The sequence below is a fragment of the Anser cygnoides genome, chromosome 7, assembly GCF_040182565.1.
Source record: "Anser cygnoides isolate HZ-2024a breed goose chromosome 7, Taihu_goose_T2T_genome, whole genome shotgun sequence".
Taxonomy (NCBI): domain Eukaryota; kingdom Metazoa; phylum Chordata; class Aves; order Anseriformes; family Anatidae; genus Anser; species Anser cygnoides.
In genome coordinates, this window is record NC_089879.1 from 5,646,945 (window position 1) to 5,669,179 (window position 22,235).

Sequence of the window (22,235 nt, forward strand, 5' to 3'; positions counted from 1 at the left end):
AACCAAAATACCTTGAGGTGTTACAAGGATGTAAAGTCTCAATGTCTATAACCTAATGTCAGAAACTCTTCACTAAGTAAATTCTTGAGATACACCACAGGCAGCAAAAGGATGGAGAGCGACGCTAGGTGGTACTACTGTTCCAAAACACAACAGCCCTGTCCCTCCCCATAGCCCACACACTTCGCGCCAGCATAAATATTTGAGTGCTTTACCTGTGAATTAAAACAAGAACTAATCTGAAAGAAAACCAAGACTGTGTCCAAGTTAAATTTAACAGATATGAAAGGATTTAGGTTTTCCTCAAATCTTTCAAACATAGACTACTTAAAAACCGTCTCCAGGACAGCTAGGTCTTCAGTTATATCATTTGTAAAATCACGGTCTGTTTTGCAAGAATATAGGTGAAATATGAGACATATTTATGATTTACTGTCAATAAATCCAATTTACATCATATTCAGTAGAAGTTTCCTAAATGCAATTTGTATCAGTGAAAACAAAAAGCATTCCCGTAATATTTTATATATACAAGTTATAGCCATGTTTATCTTTATTTTCTTAGATCAAGCTATTAAAAAAATGTGAAGTGTTACTCCTAAGTTCTCAAGAAAAGTTTAAAAATTTAGGACCCAGTTCTTTCCCCACCAGGACCTATGAAATTTTAACCAGTAACTTCAATCAAAACAAGAAATACACAATTATTAATTGAAACATTACACGAAAGACTTAATCGAAAACCACGATTGCAGTAACGTGTGACATTTCAGCCTCAAATTTTATTATTATTTGAAAAGATTTTACAAATCTCACCATTTGAAAGTAATGTCTTCACAATGATTCCTGATAATCAATGGATAACATGCTAATTCTGGTAATTCAGGGCCCTCCTGAAGATAGCCAACACAAATCAAACTTTGATTTCAAACGTAACTATCCAGCAGTGCCTGTGAAATGGCTCAACAAGATCCTTTCAGAAATCTGATGACTTGTTTACAGCTGCCATAGAGCATCTGATTTAAATCAAATCTCACCCATGTCCTGTTTGACTTGCTGGGTATTTGCAAACTCTTAAGGAAGGAGCCTCACTTCCAGGGTAAGCAATGGATCTCCCTCTAGTCTACCCATCTAGCTCCTGCTAAGTACCAATCTGGAGAGTTCCTGAGCTGCAGAGATTGTTTAAAAGCCGTTGAAAGACTCCCAAGCTATTCACAGCCCACTCATTTCTTGAAACCATTTATACTTTCTGCTCCCCACAACTTTCTGTAATGACAACTTTGGAGTTCAGCTCTGAATACGCAGGATGTCATTGCTACTCTGCTTACCCTTATCAGATGATGCATGTTTACAAATGCACAGAAACAAGTTTAGCACACCAACATGCTGAAGTGTAGAGCAAAGTATGGCAGAAGTGGCAGATACTTTACATTCATCTTTTTCTATGTGAGAAAAGTGTTTTTTTTCAAGGTGATGACTGTTTGCAAAGCAGTTTCCCGAAGAATTATCTTCAATTCAGCTGTCAAAACTTGGATGTAACACAGCAATTCTCAAGTTTTGCCTGCAGGCCATAAACATTCTACTTATAGTCAGTGAGATTTTAATTTTAAAAATTAAGGTTGTTGCCACCTTGAGCTTGTTGAGCTTCAGGGAAAAAAAAAAAAAAAAACAGAGAGAGAAGTACTGCTCTAGGAGAAGTGTAGAAGTACTGCTCTAGTCATAGCTACCTATAGGGGAATGAACATTGCAAACACACCACTTTCAGCAAACAAGGAGCTACACCACAGGCATTTTATGTACATGAAGCATATGTTTTCCTCTGTGCTGAACATGTACTATCATCACCTATCTTACCTTAATAGCTTATAAAAAATTTAGACTGCCCCACTTAGAAGACAGGTCAGGTAACAGCATTAGCTACTGGATGGTTAAGAATTAATTACATTTCTCTGTATCCTAAAGGAACAAGACCTCCTGCTCACAGCTTCTTCCAGCCAGTACACATGCTATAATCTCCCTCTGTTTTTTGCCTCATTTATGCTCCTAGCACAGCCTGATTAACTTTTCATCTCCATGTGCTCTGAAGCATTTCTGCTTCTTCTTGCCCTGTACTCCTAAGGAAAAGCAAACTGAACTCAAAGGAAAAGTATTTACCCACACTGTTCTAATGAAACAGGGAAATGGCTAAGTAATAATCATGGACAAAATGAATATTCAAGGTTACTCTTGCGTATGAACTATCTAGGACAGAAAAACTATTCTCCCTCTTCCTAAACACAATACAGATCTGCAGAGATCTGATTAAAAAATACAATTAAATTAAAAAATCAGCAGGTGACCACATATGTATCTTCTACAAAAAAAAAAAAAGACATCATTTTCATCTCCAAAAAAAAAGTGTCATAATTGCTAGCATCTAGACATCTCATTGGCCAATATTTTAGCACAGTTGACATAAAAATGACAGTTGCCATTATTAAGATCCTCAGTTTTATTACATTTTTGTCTTAAACTACAAGGCACTGAAAATTCTGTTGGCATTGAGTTACAATTCCACGGTATTATCACACTAAAATAATGGAGTTCCCTGAAGCTGTATTTTCATTTAAAAGTGAAATAGAGGCATTATGCAACTTATCTACATTCTAGATGTAAAGCAAAAATTCTCACTGAAGGAAAAAGCATTGCACTCCATGAATGTTAATTTAAAAAAAATCAGTGCCTTTTTCTCCATTGCTTAAAGCACTCCCTTGAACTTGTGAAAATTATGTAGAAAGTCCTCAGACCACTAAGATCTGGACAAAGAAACTAAAATAAATATTTAAAAGATTTAATCAGATAACAGTTTATGACTGTGAGCATTAAACAAAATTCACAATCACTTTTTATTCTAAAATTACCATTAGTGCAAGGCCAGTTGCTAGGAATACAATGTATTCTGAAAGTTTTTCAAACGTTGCAAAAAATTTGCAAAGTGAAAAGTACCCAGTAAAAATAATTCCAATAATACACAGAACCTAAATGAAATAAAAGATAAAAATAAAATCTTTTTTTTTTTCAAAAGTATATTTCCTTCTGTCTCCCCATTATTAAATCTGTGAAGTGCTAGTTGTGGTTTTAATTTTGAATTCTATAGTTACTGTAGTGAAAAAAAAAAAAAGAGCAATAGTATCCACCTAGGGTGCATAACAGAATATAAAATGAAAATAATTTTGTTAAGTAGTTAATGGCATGAAACAAGAAAAAACAACCAACCCTCAGATGGATTAGTGCCTACTAATCACACCACAAAAGCAAGTATGTACAAATATGCTTCTGTGATTTTAGTGGTAGATTCAAAGCAGGTTTACATAATCAACTCTCTTAGATCTAGCTATTCTGAAACACCTGTTCTTCTTATCTTTTTGTAGAACAAACAGTAAAATTAAAATGTTAGCCTGAAGAAGGCTTCATGCCACAACTCTGATATATATTTTTACTAATATTACTACTAAATATAAAATATTTTATTTTCCATACTTAAACCTGTCTGGAAATACATATCTAGCCAGCACTATCTTGAATATCTTTTCCACTAGTTATGCCACTGTGTAAACAAAAAAATCCAAACATGTACAACAGCTTTAAAACTTACTCTGTTCCTGTTACTCAGACAAATACTGAGTCCTGTATTCAATCTCTAAAATCTTTTATCATCTAAATCATCTAAAATCTAAAATCTTTTAAAGGTAAAATTATTTTGACTTCAGTTAGGGCTAGATCTGTCTCAATAGAAAGTTCAGACACAAGTGAGCGAAAGAAATAAATTTTGGTGGACAAAACAGAATTATTTCAAAGAACATAATGTGCTAGTCATGACTATAAATAAGACTCTGAAATAGACTTTCTTGTGCTAAAAAGACTTCTTTATACCACAGTGTACTAAAGAAACTGCAATTAGCTGATATGCATCCTAGATCAGCAGGCACAGAAACAATTTAAATATTTATAGTTCAATGTAATTTTCACTCTAATTTTGACACTGCATTACTGCTTATATGCAGCAAAATCACTGGCAGGTCAGACTACTCAAAAGGTAATTTTGTTGAATGTCATTAACAATGAAACAAGACACCCCCCCACATTGCTTCTTCAACATAAGATGTTTTAGATTTTGTCTCCCAGAAGGTTTATGGTAGAAATGAAACTCTTACTTGACTTCACAGGAATGGATGCTTAACTCTTTGTGTAAGAGACCACTTGTGAGATGAAACACCAGGACAGAGCCATTACTTGTACCTACAAAAAGTGATTATTTTAATATATATATACATATATACAGACCAGTTTTATTCTTGTCTTTCACAATTTAGTGAAAACGCAAGATTTACAGCTATTTCTCCTTTTTTTCCACATGTAACTATTGTAAAAAAAATGTAGAAAACGTATTTTGATTTCTAGTGCTTAAATCCCAAATATTATACCCTCCAAGATTCCGTGCAGCCAGCAAAAACAGTTTGTGTCAAGACATTTCCCTGAAATCTGTCTTTGTAGAGCCTATAGAAAATCTACTGATTCTCCTTGTATTTTCACAACATACACAGTAGCAGGAGAAAGGAATTATTTTGTTTTGATTACTCAAGATGAACAAATGCCTCAAGGAAGAGTATTAACTGTTATCCATCAGTAATCCCAGGGGAGAATCATATGTAGATTTTACCAAATCATTAAAGTAATTCTGCTTTCTCATCCCTGAAATAACGACCTTTTTCAAATTATAAATTAGTAACTTAGTAGCTATTAGCTTCAAGTAGATCAAATACCTCCTGAAACACTTAAAGTTACAATTTTCTATTAGACACTGGGAAGACTTACTCGTCCTCTTTTTCCTTTACACTCATCAACTTTATTTAAACACAGCACTGGAAACCTTAAGAGCCGTTCAGGTACCATAAGTTTAGAATGCTACAGACGTTGCTCTAAATGCACTCTACACCTACCTATTTGCTTCTTAATCTTAGTATTTCACCTGTTCCAACAGCTACAGCTTATATAAAAATCTTAGAACATATATATGATGATAAGATAAACACAATCTTGCTAAGATATTGTAAATTTTCAGGTAGCATTACTTTAGCTTGAGGCAGGAAAAAGGAATCTGAAATGAATTCTATGAACCTTGAATGCAAAGTAATACGAGGGTCACTATTTGTGATTAATTACACAGGAACAAAATTAGATTTTTTTTTTCTTTTTTTAATACTATATTTGTATTTAATCTAGAATATATAATTTTGCAGACCAATCCATAAGCTAGTCAAGATACTTACCAACAGCAAGGAGTGGCTCATACTGTTTAATGTTTTTTGTTGTGAGAGGTGGGCACATGCGGATAGCAAATGGAGGCAAAGGAAGTCCTGAAAGAAGTCCAGTCAGCAAAAATTTGAGGTGCACTTCTTGCAGGAAAGAACTTTTTAACTGTTCTTCTCCAGCAACTGTCCCTTGCCCTGCTTAAAAATTGAAGCTCTTGTTAGTATTCAATTTTCATCTGGTATTACAGCAAGTTATCACACAGGAGTTCACAAAACAAAAATTACAGATCATCTAAACATACAAAATACCAAAGCTTATTAAAGAGGCATTTCTTCTTGTTGAACTCAGTATGATACAACTTTTTGGAACACAGTACTTCAGCTAATTTCTCCAATACTGCAATACTAACTTTCTTTCCTAACATTTAAAAAAAAGGGGGGGAAGGAAAAGTGGAATAATTTCAGTCTTCTTCCAGAATTCAAGAGTCTTTTTCTTTCTACTTTTGGGTTGGTTTTTTTTTGAATGTTGGCTCTCAATATAAAAGACTAGAAATTATTAATCTAATATTTTCTTTAGCAAACGAGAACTATATTTCTTTCTTTCAGAATTACTACTTAATTTGCGTAGAAAATAATTCTAACATATGGAATCTTAAGTAAGCTGAAATGTACAAGGATTCAAAAGGCCTAAAAACCAGTAGCAGTAATTAGTGTAAGATATTCTTACCTATCATGTTGTCTAGTGAGAGGTCAGGAAGTTTATTTTGGAATGCTCCTACAGGAATTCCACAGAACGAGACTGGAGAATACAAAGGTGATGCACTTGAACTGCTGTAAAAGAAATGAAAACAAGTTTCTAAAGCAAATTGGATGACCTGCTTACTCAAGCCCTTAGTTTAGCTTTTTCCCAAGTTGCTCGTTCAGTATATCTACTGCTTATTACTTGCAGAATATTTTGACAAGATTATTCCCAAAATTTACCAGGAGATAATGCACACAAGGATGTACATATTTTAAAATAAGTTTATTTTTCCCTACACAGATATTTGTAAGAGAAAAACAGACAGATGTATTCCTTGTTCTGAAGTGCACCTAAACTTTACATGGAGGCTTTTCAATACATTGTTAATATTTAGAGCTACGTTAAGGAATACAGCAAAGAAACATTCATTAATATTTTGACATTTAACAACAGATTACCAAACTTTTGCTCAGAAAAAATTTCTTACATGGGTTCCAGTTAACAATACCTAGAGCTGAAGCAATGCCTTTCACCTAAACATAGGAAACAACTGCCTTTTTGTATACAAAGCTACAACAGAAACATTACCTACGCTAATATTTTTGTGAGATATCTATTATGCACCATTTTTTTTTTCTGAGTTATTTTCCCCAAGAGGTGTGACTGGGTTCCAGTACAATCCATAGCTGAAAGGGATTCAGACAGCCCCTGCAACCTTGATGAATTATATCCAGCCGGGCTGAGGACAGGCCCCCGTGATAAGCAAAGACCAAAGACTACTGACTGCAGACAGCTGTACACAAAAATTCAGTTTAAGGTACGTTCAAAGCCTTTTCCTTCAAAATTCCAGTTTAACAGACTTTGACTTCAAATTTTAATTAAGATTATCAAACCCACCAAAATCATGAGCTACTACAGGAAGACTCCTTAAAGACCCATTAAAGACTCCCTGCCAACTAGAAATATGGTTTACTTTTCAGTACAATCCAACCATACCCAGATTCTTCTACGCTCAGTGGTTCTTACAGTATTATTACATTTTTCCTCGTTATATAATCATGACAAAAATCAATGTTTTAGAAATGAGCCTAGGAATCCAAGAAGTAAAACTGAGCAACATATAGATCCTAAACAGCTGTATTGGCTATGCATCACGAGGAATCCATTTAACAGTATTTGGGGGAATAACAAGAATAAAAATGTTAAAACACTGAGCAACAAAACAATCTATGTTGAAAAACTGGTATTTGTGGCATTTAAAAATATATTAAGATTTTTGTATTTTTTTTTATGACGGTAAGTTATTTATATTACTCAATAGTATATTAAAACTTTACTGCAGAAGAATGACTTCAATGCACTCCATGTTCAAAGAAATATGCTACTCCATACAGCATTTTTAGAGAGTGTTCAAAATTTAAAACTGTAAAGACATGGCATATAAAACCGTTCATTGTTTACACAGACATATTGAAGACACCTACTATGCACTCATATTGCATTGTGTCAAATTCACACAAATCTAGGTAAAAACCTTCTTCCTGCTAAGAAAATAATCTTTCCAGACTAATTTCATAGTCCTTTCATGTGATTGAAACTGAGGGTGTCATTTCTGAGGAAAATTATATAGTCTGCAGAAAGTCAAATGAGAAAATGTTCCCCTAAAATAATGTGATATTCATTCTTATCTTTTGTTTCCTTATTCCAAACACCTCTTCCCCTCATTCATACACATGTATAGCACATCATGCGCAGAAGCACAATACCATTACTTTCAGAATATAATTAAGTGCCATTTGTACATGTAACAGAAAAGAAAAATAAATCCCATTACCTATTACGCAGATTTCTGCCAGAAATACTGGATTTTAATTCCCAGATCATTACCCTGCCATCACTGACAATGAGAGCTGCCGAATTCTCATTCACAGGGCAACACACCATACTGAACGGCCGAACTGTTTTTGTTACCCTAATTGCATCACATTGACTTCTTAAATCGTAAGTCAGTTCCTGAACTGGGTCCGGATCTGTAACATCAATGTGCCACAAACGACCAACAATTAAAACAGAAAACATGCAATCTGATCTTTCAGCAGAGGTAAGACTGTAGAGTGACAGAGCTCTTTGGCTGAAATCTACATGCTTCCTGCACAACAATAAGCAAAACATAATCAGAATTTACACTGTTGATTATGCTGTAGAAAACACATGACCCTGAAAATTTCCTCAAAGTTTAACTTTGTCTTAGAAGTGGCTTACTCTGCTTGAATCTTGCAAAAATCTAAAAAACTATACTGTTTCACATCTGCGCAGAAAGCACATCTGTTCTCCACAATTGAAATCTCATTTGGTTTTTTGGTAAAACTGGAAGCAAGTAATGCTGTAGCTCACTAAAAAATTAACAAACTAACAAAACCATAAAATATAAATTAACCAAAAATGTCACTTATTTAGTTGTACATAACTGTGTTTTACCTTCTTTCTTCCTGTCTCCTTCATTATATTAAAATTCATTCTTAGTTGTATTTCATAAAAGAAGCAAAGGCTTAATAATTTAGAATTTAATGTAAATTTAAGCCCACACCTTAGTTCTAAAATCAATTCTTCCAACCGACCAAATAACCTCCCAAAATGTCTGTTTTTTTGCAAAGTATTTTTTTTCTTAAAGGTAAAACCTACAAATAATCTTGTATTTAAAACTTCCCCGTATATGTAACCGTTACCACTTCCCAAATAAAGTAATACTTAGTGATGAAAGGATTTTCAGGATATATCTTATTTTGCATTAGGTATCGGGGGAATCAAAAACAATTTTTGGTAGAACACGGTATAAATTTAATGTATTAAGAGAAAAAATATTGGAAAAGTTGCAATTAACCATCCTGTACAAGGCATGATGGTTGACACTGGTGCTAAAGTATTAACTAAAATGCCTCAAAGTTAATTTCTGGCCATTACTGGTACAAAACTTACCTGGCTCTTCATTAGGAGTTCCAGTTATACTGCAGTTAGGTCTGCGAACTCTTAAAGTTATACAACCATTTTCATGTAGGCAAAATAGCCCATCACGCTGAAAACACGGAATAACCTAGGGAAACAGGTACCGTATTATCAAAATTTTATTATTTGCTAAATATGCTTGTAATTTAATATTCATGATGTATTCAAGACAACCATTAAGACAACACTTAAATGAATTTCTATAGCTACTAAAGCAAAGTCAAGAATCAGTGACAGGAAAAAGAAAGAAAAAAAAAAAGAAAAGGCAAGAGCAGCATATCATCTGTTTTTATGATTGAGAAATTGTTATATTTTTTAACTCATTATTAAGGACTATTTTCCAAATCTTAATCAAAGTATAAAAATATACTATAGCTTATTGTGGAAAAAAGCATGGCTTTTAATAATCTTGGAAACCGTATTACTCAAATCCCACCTAAGACACAACCATCCATGGAAGTCAAAGAATGTAATGAGGTTGTCAAAACAGCTTTTTTTTTTTTTTTTTTTTTAATGAACCAGAATACCGTTATTATCAGGTAACTGAAATTAAACTAGTGAATCAGCTCAAAGAGTCCCTAACTTAAACAGCTTAACCAGAAGAAAATGAAATGTCCTTTCTCCACAGCACTATTTCCACACTGATAACTTCTGTAAGACTACGAAATGAAGTGGGTTTGCAGCAGACTTCAGAAAACTAAATTAAACAGTGCTTGGTTCAGAAGACATTTCTCCTGGTGAGTTAACTTCTTTTCATCTTGTAGTATTCATCAAAACACAACTATCCGTGGGTCATGTACTTGTAAATGATCATAATAAACCATTACGATGACAGACGCCTATCAAATTTTCATTACCTGTAGGAAAGGCACACCTGTTCTTTCAATGGCAATCACACCCACTGTCTGATTCACTTCCAAGTCAAGAATCAGAATTTCTCTGGGATACAGTAATAGCATGTAGTTTCTTTTGGAAGGCAAGTATGACAACTGAAGGCAGTCATTAAGTGTTACAGATTCAGCACTGCAAAATGTCAAAAATAAATTGTAAGTGGTCCAGAAAAGGAGAACAACTTTAATTAAGTTCAGTATCAACAAATATTTGAAGTTCAAAATAAAATTAACAGTGCAAATTCTCCTGGAGGTGCTTTTCTTTCAAGCATTCCCCATTTTGATCATTGGGAAACTACTTGAAGAAATTTTATTATATCCTTTCTCATTCCACAATTAAAATGAATTACATTATCCTATTTTCATCTTTTACCCATCCCTCCCCCAAGAAAGATGTTTCTGAATGTATAACTGCATGCCAATATAATATAGGCACACAGAGCACAGTTATGTTTTAAAAAGCAAGCTACAACTAAAATGAGGAACTGTTTTTTGAAAGGGTACATCAACTGAATCAAACTAAGGTACATCAACTAAGAAACAAAGGTTAAAGCATGCAATTACTAGAAGCCAAACAGACTTTTCTCACATTTTACAATGTTTTCAAATGCACCTTAGTTTCAGGGCCATGAAAACAAAGAATAGAAATTGCTATTCTCAGTCTGCCTACTCCTTAAATAAATTGTTTTTTTTAAAATATTGTAAGATAATATTTTTTATCTAATAATAATCTATTAATATCTATATAATACATAGGTATAAAAAAACATTATCTGGGAATAAATATTTGGAACCTACCTTGGTTTTTCATTACTGATTAAGATTTTCACTTTATCAAGGGCCTTTTTGGCCCCTGTAGTAGCAGCCAACTTGTGAGAAGGACTGGAATGGGGACTAGAAATGTAAACCTTCTTCCCTGAGCTGGCAGGAGCTTTCGAAGGAGAGAAGTCGGAGATGAACACTATTCCTTCACTTGTGAGCACTGTACCAAGAAAAACAGATTTTACAAAATAAAATCTGCAATTCTGTTGAGGTGTTTTATTTTACTGAAATTTTGTTGAGGAGAAATCATAATAGCATTACTAATACATTAAGATGGAAAATTCATAATTCTATCCTACAAGCACCTTCTACTGAAAGAGCAGAAGATGGTCAACTACTATTACTGAAAATCCACGCAATTATTTCAAAATTAAGTCTGTACTAAAAAATAAAAATAAAAAAAAAGGAGGTTATCAGTAGAAACCTCTGGGTTGGCCCTTTGTATTTGTTCAGTACAGTTATTCTGTCATAAACTGTTTTTCAGGAAGCTTCATAATGTAAATAGCAGAGTTGCCCACATTGGCTATATAACCATTTTTTGTTCTCATGAAGTGCATTGCTCAAAGAATTGTTAGCACATTGTTTATGTGGCGGCATAAAGACTCAGCTGAGCTGTAAAGATGTAGCTAAGATTTTACTACACGTTTATACCAAAAAGCTCTTTTTCTAGGTTGAACGGTATGGCAAATAATAACAATAATAAAACCTACAAAGACTGAAAACTGCAGCTTGTCTTCTGCAATAAGTGAAAAAACAGTGACACTTATTTATCTTAGTTTTTTTCTGCTAAAATGTGAATGTGTGTGTTACACTTAACAAACGTTAAGGAACATTTGAATTTTCAAAAATTGATGCTCACATTCATCCTTCAACAAAAACCTTTCTGTTGAAGATGCCATTTATCTGGGTCCATTCTCATCTCATTGGATTCACTCTCAGCATCCAATTATTTTATAGCTTTTTATGTCACTTTAACAGGGTTCTCTGTATCCAGCTTCTCCCAGCTCCTGTCTCCATGTTTTCCATCTTCTTTTTGAAGTCACAAACGTATCTTTTCAGATCTTTAAGTTGTATTCTCTATTCATGGGCACTTTTCCCCTCCCCATCCCAATGACATCATTTTTCAGACAAATTCTATATTGGCTGAAGACTCCCGTCTTTGTTTTGAAACTTCTTCCTGGCATTAACAACATAAATCTCACTAATCGATTATTTTAATGTCACAACCTCTAGTTTAAGATTTAAGTCTAATGTTTTTCCTGGTCACACATATTCAGGTCACACCTGCAAACTCCCTGGCCGTATTTCTTAGAGCACACCTTTTTTCCTTCCATTATAGCTCCTCTCCAACTTAAACTAATGGTACTACACACATTACACAACTATCTGTGATTCTTGATACTATCATATAGAATTTTTCTTTTTGCTAGTTCCAGCTAACCAATGGCAAACTAAAACTGTCCTTTCTTACTATTTTATACATAAAAACTTACAAGCTAGGTGTGATGGATCAAAGGGGTCAAATGAAAATGACAGGATATTTTCTGCATAACTTTTCTTCCAAAGTTTGGTGCCTGTGTCTGCATTCCACAGTACAATATAGTTAGGTGGATGAACTGCAAGCAGTAAATCTCTAGAAGCGTCTTGATTCCACAACCACTGCATGTCTGTCAAAAGAAAGAAGAAAAAGTAAACATTGAAATAAATTTTCACAAATAGTTCTATTCTGAAACTATTCTGTAACACTTCGTCTTTAAAGAAATGATTAGCAACTTGTTAGTAACCAGGTACTTCTATTTCACAATTCTAAAAAATAAATTCATTTTATGGTCTCAATTTATATTTTTAACAAGCAACAATGCACTGGGTTATACATGTCCACACACACGCACAGTGCCCACATCCTATCTGAAGGATGTCAGTTGTTTTCAGCCAGCAAATTCCTACCTGAAAAAACATGCTGTATTGTACAGAACCACATCAGTCATAATGAAAAGAATCATACACCATCCCTACTTAACAGAGGGGTGGTTTCCGTATGTGACCTGGAAATGAATGTTTTCTCTACTTCAAATACTTTTTAGCAAGAGGCTTCAGTTCAGGAGTAAAATGAAACTGACTGTAATACACAATCAAGAATATAAATATGTCCTTAAACACTATGGTCAGTCTGAAGAGGCATGGTTGCTAATCACCACAACTCAGCATCATTTATACATTCAAGATAAATGAGCATAAAAGCCTATGTTTTCTATCTTAGATCAGCTGGAAGAACCAGAGGTGACTATAGTGGTAAAGCTGTACTGGAACAATTAAGGGCTTTTGCATTTGGAGATGGTTTGGGTCTGTTACCCCAGCCCTAAAAGTAGTGCTTTACCTTAGCACTTTTATACCTGCTTTGTTAATAGTCTATATACACTTAATAAGAAGAGAAGTGGGTGACCAATAAATCCACAGAGGGTGCTCAAGTGTTCTCTGAATACTTCCATACATCTGTTTGCCCCAACCTTTTTTCTTTTAAAGTTCCCATGAAGATTTACTTGGAGTAAATTCCCATTGCTTGATCACCTTGGTAAATTTGTTCTAATCAAACAAAAATAAGGCAAGAAGGGGAGGTGAGAGAAAGGCAGAAATGTCTGTTAAATTAAAATGAAGGCCACGCACAAGTCTTCATTTTTGGTAAATTTATAAATCTCTACAAAAAAAGAAATCAAACTTGGAATAAGATGAAAAGTAAACTCTACCACTGAGTCAACAAGAACACGGAGATACCTCTGTTACTTGAAAGGAACTGTGTTAGAGCTAAGTACATGCTACACAGGCCAGACAGGCAATGAAGTGTCCCCCCAAGTCCAGCTCCTACTACTGCATGGCCTCAACAAGTCACGGTGTCTCTACAGCATACTCATATATATTAAGATGTTGGGAAAAAAAAATCCTTCCTAAGTCATTCTTCTGTTTTAACAATTCACCTTTTTTTTTTTTTTGAGAGCCGATAAGTGTTTTTCAATGGGTCTCAGGGTCTCAGAAGGAAAATTTAAAAATAAAAATAAAAATAAATCCATTCGTGTCCTAATCAGCTAAACTACAAGTAAACAAATGGTTAAGTGCTTCCCAGGTGAATGTAGAGTCTGGATCAAATAAAGACAAGTGCCTAACACTGAAGCACTGATTTTCTTTTTATTGAAACAGTGAAGCTCCAGCTGTTATCCTGCCACGTTCTTGCAGATAACACAGAGAGCACCAGATCACCTTGGTGCTTGATCTCTATTTGTACCATTTTCTACACGCCTGTAAAAAAAATAGCCAGAGACTTCAGAAACAGATGGAAGCCAAAGAAACTGCTTTTGTTAGAAGCTATTGCTAAATTAAACCAGGGACTGATGAAAGAACAGAACTTTAATTCTGTTGCGTATTACCTTATTTTTCACCCAATAGAACAGCAGATTGAAAAGCCTTCATTGGGCCTGCAAACCTGGAAAAATCTTCAAATGGCATGGTCAAAACCACACCAAAAATTCAGTGAATTGGTGTCATTGATAAATAAAATGCAAGTTATAACGCAAAAAAAGAAGAAATAAACAGAAAAAAATTAACTGCAGTGGAAAGAATAAGCATTCAGCGTCTCACTACCAGACTCACAGGGCACTGCAGTACTGTATGTACTCTCACGGGCTTTGCAGAAACAGAAGTACAACAAAAAACAAAGTAAGTGGGTTTTCCAATAATAGAAATCAAGACAAAAAACATGTGTAACACAAGCATCATCACAAGTTTTTAAATAAATTATATTTAGAAATTCATTGTGGTAGTCTCTTTAGAAACAAAGCGTTCTAAATTTTTCTACAGAAATAACATGGAAATATATTGCTAGTGGGGGCAGCAGTGGCAATAAACAGAAATCTAGAACATGCAGCAGAGCACACAGATGCTGCTGTACTTGCAGAGTTATCCCTTCCAGCTAACCCAAAGAGCTCACCTGGTGCTGGAAGCAGTCCCCTCACATCACCAGCTCAGGTAACGAGAGCAGTCCAGCCACAGCAGCATGGCTTTCTAACTGCGTTCCAGTACTCAAACCAGCTCTTGGACAGCTCTGTTACGAGTGATTCTTGTACCCAGAAAAGTGCCTACCCCAAGTAATTAGAACCAAACAGTTCTAATACAGTACTACCCTCAACTACAGCTGCACTCATTAAAGCAGCAGTAAAGACGATAATGGATGTGTGATGCAAGCAGGAATTAAACCTAGATATTTGCTGTGATATAACCCTGCTGTGAGTTTTAACCACTACTTCAACTTCTTCCCTGGTGAAGCGCAAGACGTTAACTAATGAAAGGGAGCATCTGACGGATGGCACCTTACTAATAAACAAACACAAAAAGACCAAGAAAAAAAGACAATTACTTTTCTGTATCTTCTTAATTGTGTTATACCTGGCCAGTGGCTACATTTTCCGTTCTCTATCCTTCATCAGCCCAACTACGACAGCACTGATCTCAATACCAGGCTTCTAGGTATTTCTACATGTAGCACAGGCAAGCATAGATCTTCTATAGCTTACAACATGAAATATATATATATATAGTTTCTTCTCCTTTTCTTCTGGTTTCTTTTTGGTTTCGATTCATTTATTTTGTTTACTTCCTGCAGAGATTTGTAAAATGTATGCATTTTAAAAATACGTACACCCTGGGCACAAATACGCTGAGAATCCCTGAATGAGTTCGTCATCTTTTTTCATGGAAACAAGACGAAGAATTTTCAAACATCCAGCTGCACATATTTGTTCACAGAATTTACTGCATATTTTTCAGACTTTCCCAGCATCACTGGGCTACCATCCGCAAAACGGAATCAAAAGCAGCAAGTATCACCACTGAATCATCTTCTCAAATGAATGCAAAACCCAGTTATTTATACTCTCTCGAAACTTCCTTACTCTTGACTGTTCAATTGCATTAATCCTTCCCATTTACTGGGACTACTTGACTGCAGTTGAAAGCTAATTCAGATCTGTCATACTCAGCGTCAAAACTTCATACAACTAACTCGAACTATGCATGAAACCGAGCTTGTTTAAAACTGTCATCTACTCTAAAATTCGCACAATATGTTGTTCTTTCTCCATTTCACTTTTCACATAAAATTGCTATCTCTGCATGTAAAAGCCGCCCTGATCCTACAAATCAGAAAACTGTACAGATGCACAAAAAAGAAAGCTTTCTGATTTATGATGTCATACTCATATACTTAATCAGCAGTAATGAACATAATTGTCGAAGTGGATTTGTACAATTGAAACTTTTACTTACAACAAAGTACTACAGTACAACAGATGCCACTAATATTCAGGTACAATGCAAGCTGTCTTACATCCCCAACTCAAAAATAGGAAAATATACTTGACACCATAAACATCATTACTCCAGTCAATAATATTAATAAAAATAGAATATAACTTCTCGTCAGATCTTAAAAAATGTTGCCGTATGGATTAAATCTCACAGCATTTCTCAGGGAGACATTTACAAAGAACAAACGTTCTTACATTTACAAAGAAAGTGAGTAGACAAACATACAGGCTTGTAATACTGACTGTAAAATTCTTTGTCAGAACTGAGCGTAGTTCATAGCCCTAGGTGACTGACTTGTACACGATGCTTCATAAAGGAACTTCCATTCAAACGTCACACACTATCATTACCTTGAATAGGTTTTGCATGTTCTTGTATTTCACAACGAGCTGTTCCTGTTGCCACATCCCATACAATTATTTTTCCAGTAGCATCAGCAGAAGCTAAACGTAAAGAATATGGAGAGCCAATATTGTGATGGTAATTTTCTTTAGCCCATTTAACCTGAGGATACAGATGAAAAGTAGTCAAGAGACGGAAACATATATAATAAAGACATCATACAAAATATTTTTCAGATGGATAAACAAATAATTAACTCACCAAAAAGGATAACAACAGTTAATAACATCTGTGTAAACATATATCAGTCATGCAGATTTAAGATATGTTACAACTGTGATGCATGTCTGCATGGATGGTATTTTCAAATTTACATAAATCAGTATACCTTGTTCCTGAAGATAAACTACAACAATCCATAAATACAGACTACAAATATTAGAAGTCTGCTCAAATATTTAGAAGAAACTGCATCTGCTATCTTCTTTATCCTATTCAGGATGTCACCAAAACTGATTTTCATATACCACTTTCTGGTTTCAGATTGCCAACTGCACTGACTTGCAAGAAGATGGCAATACATATGTAAATGATGTAGCCTGAAATTTGAAACATTCCATCTACAAGTCTCCAGAGACTGTAACAGGTAACACTGGCTCCTTCCCTACATATTCAATACAGAATTGTTTTGCTACCCGCTTTAAAGGCCAAGTTCTACCCCCAAGGGAGAATGAAGACACTAACAGAATAATAAACCTTAATACTAAGGTAATGAGAATTTATCTACTACTAAAATGATGTTGCAGCTAGCTAGCTGTATGCCGTCACAGTACCTGACAGAGAAAGTGTTAGGTCAAACACAACTCTTTGCACATATATTGAAATCATGACACTAAAAAAAATAATACAATTATCATTAGGTGCCACTAACTTTACAACATGAGTTAGATTTATAACTGCATTCAGGGCACTGTAGCCACCTTTGTGCTATCCCTGTCAGAGGTTTTACCAGTACACATCTCAAAAGCTTGGCTGAATAGATTAAACAACCTTTACACATGCACAGTAAGCAATTTTCAAAGAGTTCTGGCTAACAACCCAAAGCATGTTTCTACTGGAATAACAGAATAATTCTTGGGAGAGTCTCCTCTACCTGCAGATTGCAGTTTTGTAACTCCTGCTTCCCTGCTGCTCAAAATAAAATTATCCTTGAGAGCGCCTGCATACAGATATGTAGTATTAAAATTACACAGCTGTTGAAATCTACATAGCTATTTCTTCCTCAGTTAAATATATGTTTCTCTGAAGCAAATGCCAATTTTGGAAAACATCAGTTCCCAAGGGAGGATCTGTCACCAAGTTATGAACAATGAGAAGGAGGCCTTTACACCAGCAGTCTTAAACAGAGCTCCTACTGTTCTCTCTAGCACCACGAGCCCTCTTTTCGCATTGCAGTCACTCTGCTCCAACAACGTCCCCACACATGACCCGATCCTCTGCTAAAAGAAAACATTTTGCTTCTCTACCCTGACTTCAAAATGTAGCAGCATTGGTCAGAAACAGGGACCTAAGGCAAATTTTTAAAAATTATTTTTCAGAAATTATCTCACCTGATTTACAGCCTTATTAGCCCTGTTTACTAATTCAGCAAAACAGACACAAATGTAGATTTCATTACTCTCTTTTTTTGTGTGACAGACCAAAAAATTTAAATCACGTACTTACATATTCTTTTGTAAAAACACTCTTTCACATACTCATTGTAGAGGTACAAAAACAGTCAGGTATAATCCACTCCATACAAATTTATCAGCCTCCCAAAAAGCCAGGACTACCACACTGACAGCTAACGCAGAACATTTTTCAGCGAAACCATTACCTATTCCAGACACAGTTGTAACAGACAAATGCCAGGTAGTCTTTAAAGAACATTAGCGAAACAAACTGCAGAAAATGGAACAACTGCTTATTTCTTTTCTTTTTTTTTTTTGTTACAGAAAGTGGCATGTTTTGAAATTTTTCAAAACTCAAGCACAAGTTTCTGTGGAGAAGGTCCCCTGTAGACTATGTTTGCTGGCATGAATCTCTACTGCGAAGAGTTCAACAGCCAAACAGACACAACAGATCTTTTACACTTCCCCTCCAGCCTACACATGCTTTTAGCATTTATAAATTCTTAACAACAACAAAAAAAATAGAGGCAGTTAGGATTCAAAGAAAGTTTTTCAGAAACGTACATAAAGGTATCTACAATGATTACGACCTCATAATAATTTCTACTTCTTAAAGTACAGCAGAATTTCTTTCCATTCTTTCTCCTCACAAGTAAGTCATTTTCTTACAGTCTATTTCTGCTAATAAACCACCAGATAGTGGATTTGAAAAATTATGTTATAAGTTATATAGAAACTATTTGGACTTCAATACTTGGTTTCTTATTGAAATATCGTTACTGCCCAAAACTAGCAAATATATCTAAAGTACATGAAAATGCTAGCACTACCTGGATCAAAAAATATTTTGCTACAACGTGTTATCTAAGCTAAGTGGAGATTTTAAAACATAATAATCATTATAGCTGCTGCCTCCATACCACTTATTTCACTTATTTTTATATATATATATATATATATACACATATATATATATATTTTACACAATTACACACATTGACGTTGATGTCTTGTTCATTTTAAAGGCTAGCCTGAAGACAAACTAGGTTAAGGGTACGCTTGCCCAAACACAATGCCAGAAGGCATGGAAGGTACTGATCTACCAAATGCTGAGTGTTCTGTGGTTGCTGCCAACTACACACCTTTGCTCTGTGGAAACGGAAAAATAACCTCTCCTTCCTAAGGTTCAAATATATTTTTATATATCTAAAAGTATAACATTGATCTCAGCCCAAATTTTAGCATGCATGGTTTTATTTCACCATAAAAGGAATCATGTTAAATATGGGTACTTTACAACAGATTTTATGCAAAAATTGAGTGCAATATGAGTATTGAAAATCATTTGGAAAAATAAGATATACACCAGAATCAAGTAATGCACCTTAAAATGTATCTCACCTTGACAACATTTGCTTTGTGTCTTTCTAAAACCTGTAAAGTCTGGGCAGTATTGGCATCAACTACCAGCACAAGCGAATGGCATCCATACGCAATCAAACCTTGCCAGCCCCTAGAAAAGCACACACCATCATCAAACAAGCAAAAAAGAACAAAAAGCAGTTCACATCAAGAGCAAGATTTTTATTTTTTTTTTGGTAAGTTGAGTGTACACTACCAGACACAAATATCAAACACTAAAAACTACTTAACATAAAACTCAACAGCATTATAAAATGCGATTGCAGCACTGTCTGCTGAACTGTATGCTGATGAGTCTCTATGAAACCATAAAGCACACATTTGTGCCCATCTATAAAAATCCTCTTCTGTAAATTTAAAACGTCATACTGGAATACATGCACAGCATTCCCAAATGTTATATGTAAGGAGCATATTTGCTTTTATATAATTGCATGGGGATGAGGAAGCATGTGAAGAACTACAAGAATAGTTAAAGTCTTTGATGCGGTCTGACTTGAGGAACGATTAATGTGGCCTCTAATGATATTTATACGGATATGATGAGAACAGTGAGCAAGCGAGAACAGTCAAAGGAGATGAAGTTTCTAAAAACTTCCAAGAACTTCAGTGTTCACTGCTTTGCAAGCTGCCAAATGTACAGGTCACACTTTTCCAAAACGACTGGGTTCAGGCCAATTCATTTGAAGCTGTTTCCATAGGATTCAGCAGCGCTCGCTTACTGCTTCCTAGCACAGCTGGGCGAACTTCTTGCTCAGAGCCATGCAAACAAACACCGAGGCACGCATGGACTTCGGACCTCAAGCCTCAAACAACCCCAGAAACAGCAGCAGCAAGAGCCACCAGCTCTCCACGGGCTGTTGCAGCACCAAGAGCTCCGCCCACAAAAGGGCATTGCCGGGAGGCCCTGGCACACACCCACCCTCCCTCGCGGGGCCGTGGCATTGCTCTCCCCGACGCCCGGAGGGCTGCACCTCCTCTCCTCGCGCAATTTTTCGGGATGGAAGAGGAGGGGAGCTGGCAGCCACCCCTCGTCCCCCCCCCCCCCCCCCCACCGCGTCCCGGCGCCCCGTACCAGTCCGCCGCCCCCCTGTTCGGCGCGCTGAGGGCTCCCGTCAGGGTCCTTGCCGCCAGCTTGATGTTCACGGTGAAGGGCTGCATGGCGACCCGCGGAGCCCCACAGCGCCGCGGCCCTGCCCGGCACGGCACGGCCCGGCCCCGCTCGCAGGAAGCGCCGCAGCCGCCGCCGGTCCGTCACGCCCGGCTCCGCCGCCGCCCTGCGGCTGCCGAATGGCCGTTCCGGGGCTGCCGGTGGGCAGGAAGCGGTTCTGAAGTTTTCTCAGAAATCCCGAACCTGGCCCTGGCCCCGAGCAGGAGCCTTTGCTCGGGGTAAAATCTTCCTCGTTCCTCACAGGCAGCCGCAGAGGCCCTCCCGGGGAGCCCTCGGCAGTGCGTGGGAATGGGGTTGGCTTCTCAAACTTTCAGTCATACTGATACCGTAAAAGTCGGTCAAAGACACTCTTTAAGACTCAATTTGGAGTTTTTAGAAGGAAGTTTTAGAGTTTTTGAGTTTTGGAGTTTTAGAAGGAAGGCATTCTTTAATAATGTGTCAGACACATGGGGGATCACTCCACCTAGTGTGTGTGCCAAATTGTCTAGCTACAGGGGTTCTATACAATCAAAATATACATCTTACTATTTCCTGGAACTCATTAAAGTATGTATGCGCATTTATTTCTACTGGTGGTCTTTCAGGCACCAGGTTCTTCCAATGTTTGTGGATGGGTCGATAGTCAACTCGGGCATGCATACTAAGCGTTGAACCAATCAGTCATCAAGGCTGGAAAAGGCCTCCAAGATCATCTGGTTCAACCATCACCCTGCCACCAATGTCACCCACTAAACCATGTCCCTAAGCACCAGGTCCAGCCTTTCATTAAACACACCCACGGCGGTGATGCCACCACCTCCCTGGGCAACCCGTTCCGATGCCTGACTACTCAGAAAGAGTAGTCATATGCATACCATGAGTTCCTCAGCCAATCTTTTCCAACACATTCTCCAGGCCTGGGTCATCATTTACACATACAAAGTTTCTAAACTTACAGAATCATAGAAACACAAGGTTGGAAAGGACCTACAAGATCATCTAGTCCAACCGTTCTCTTATCACCAATACTACCCACTAAGCTACTAAATTATACCTCGTAGCACATTGACCAGGTGCTTCTTGAACACCGTGAGGGATGGTGACTCCACCACCTCCCTGGGCAGGCCGTTTCAGCACCTGACCACTCTTTGAGAGAAAAGGTTTTTCCTGATATGTAATCTAAATCTCCCCAGGTGCAGCTAGTGACCATTTCCTTGAGTCCTATCATTAGTTATCTGAGAGAAGAAGCCGACCCTCTCCTTATCACAACTTCCTGAAGGGAAGTTGTAGAGCGCAATGAGGTCTCCCCTGAGCCTCCTCTTCTCCAGACTAAATAATCCCAGCTCCCTCAGCTGCTCCTCATAAGACTTGTGTTCCAGGCCCCTCACCAGTTTTGTTGCCCTTCTCTGGACACACTCCAGGGCCTCGATGTCCTTCTTGTAGTGAGGGGCCCAAAACTGAACACAGAGCTCAAGGTGAGGCCTCACCAAAGCTGATTACAGGGGGATGATCATCTCCATGGCCCTGCTGGCTACACTATTTCTAATA

The 22,235-nt window shown here is 36.6% G+C and overlaps 1 protein-coding gene across 5 annotated transcripts in view; it reads right to left on the minus strand.

Annotated features, from left to right (window-relative positions):
* WDR11 (WD repeat domain 11) overlaps nucleotides 1-20,768 on the minus strand; it is a 43,210-nt gene extending 22,442 nt beyond the window's left edge. For 2 of the 5 annotated variants that reach the window (XM_067000376.1, XM_048057772.2), the window contains exons 1-11: nucleotides 20,613-20,768; nucleotides 19,517-19,628; nucleotides 16,451-16,604; nucleotides 12,239-12,412; nucleotides 10,722-10,905; nucleotides 9,891-10,056; nucleotides 9,007-9,121; nucleotides 7,865-8,060; nucleotides 6,016-6,119; nucleotides 5,307-5,486; nucleotides 4,191-4,275 (exon numbers count right to left, since the gene is read on the minus strand). In XM_067000376.1, the coding sequence (XP_066856477.1) occupies nucleotides 4,191-4,275; nucleotides 5,307-5,486; nucleotides 6,016-6,119; nucleotides 7,865-8,060; nucleotides 9,007-9,121; nucleotides 9,891-10,056; nucleotides 10,722-10,905; nucleotides 12,239-12,412; nucleotides 16,451-16,604; nucleotides 19,517-19,628; nucleotides 20,613-20,698 (1,556 nt within the window). In that variant the 5' untranslated portion in view covers nucleotides 20,699-20,768. The remainder of the gene's footprint in view (nucleotides 1-4,190; nucleotides 4,276-5,306; nucleotides 5,487-6,015; nucleotides 6,120-7,864; nucleotides 8,061-9,006; nucleotides 9,122-9,890; nucleotides 10,057-10,721; nucleotides 10,906-12,238; nucleotides 12,413-16,450; nucleotides 16,605-19,516; nucleotides 19,629-20,612) is intronic. The other 3 variants (XM_067000379.1, XM_067000378.1, XM_067000377.1) reach the window with 3 other exon arrangements.
* Nucleotides 20,769-22,235: the final 1,467 nt, after the last annotated feature.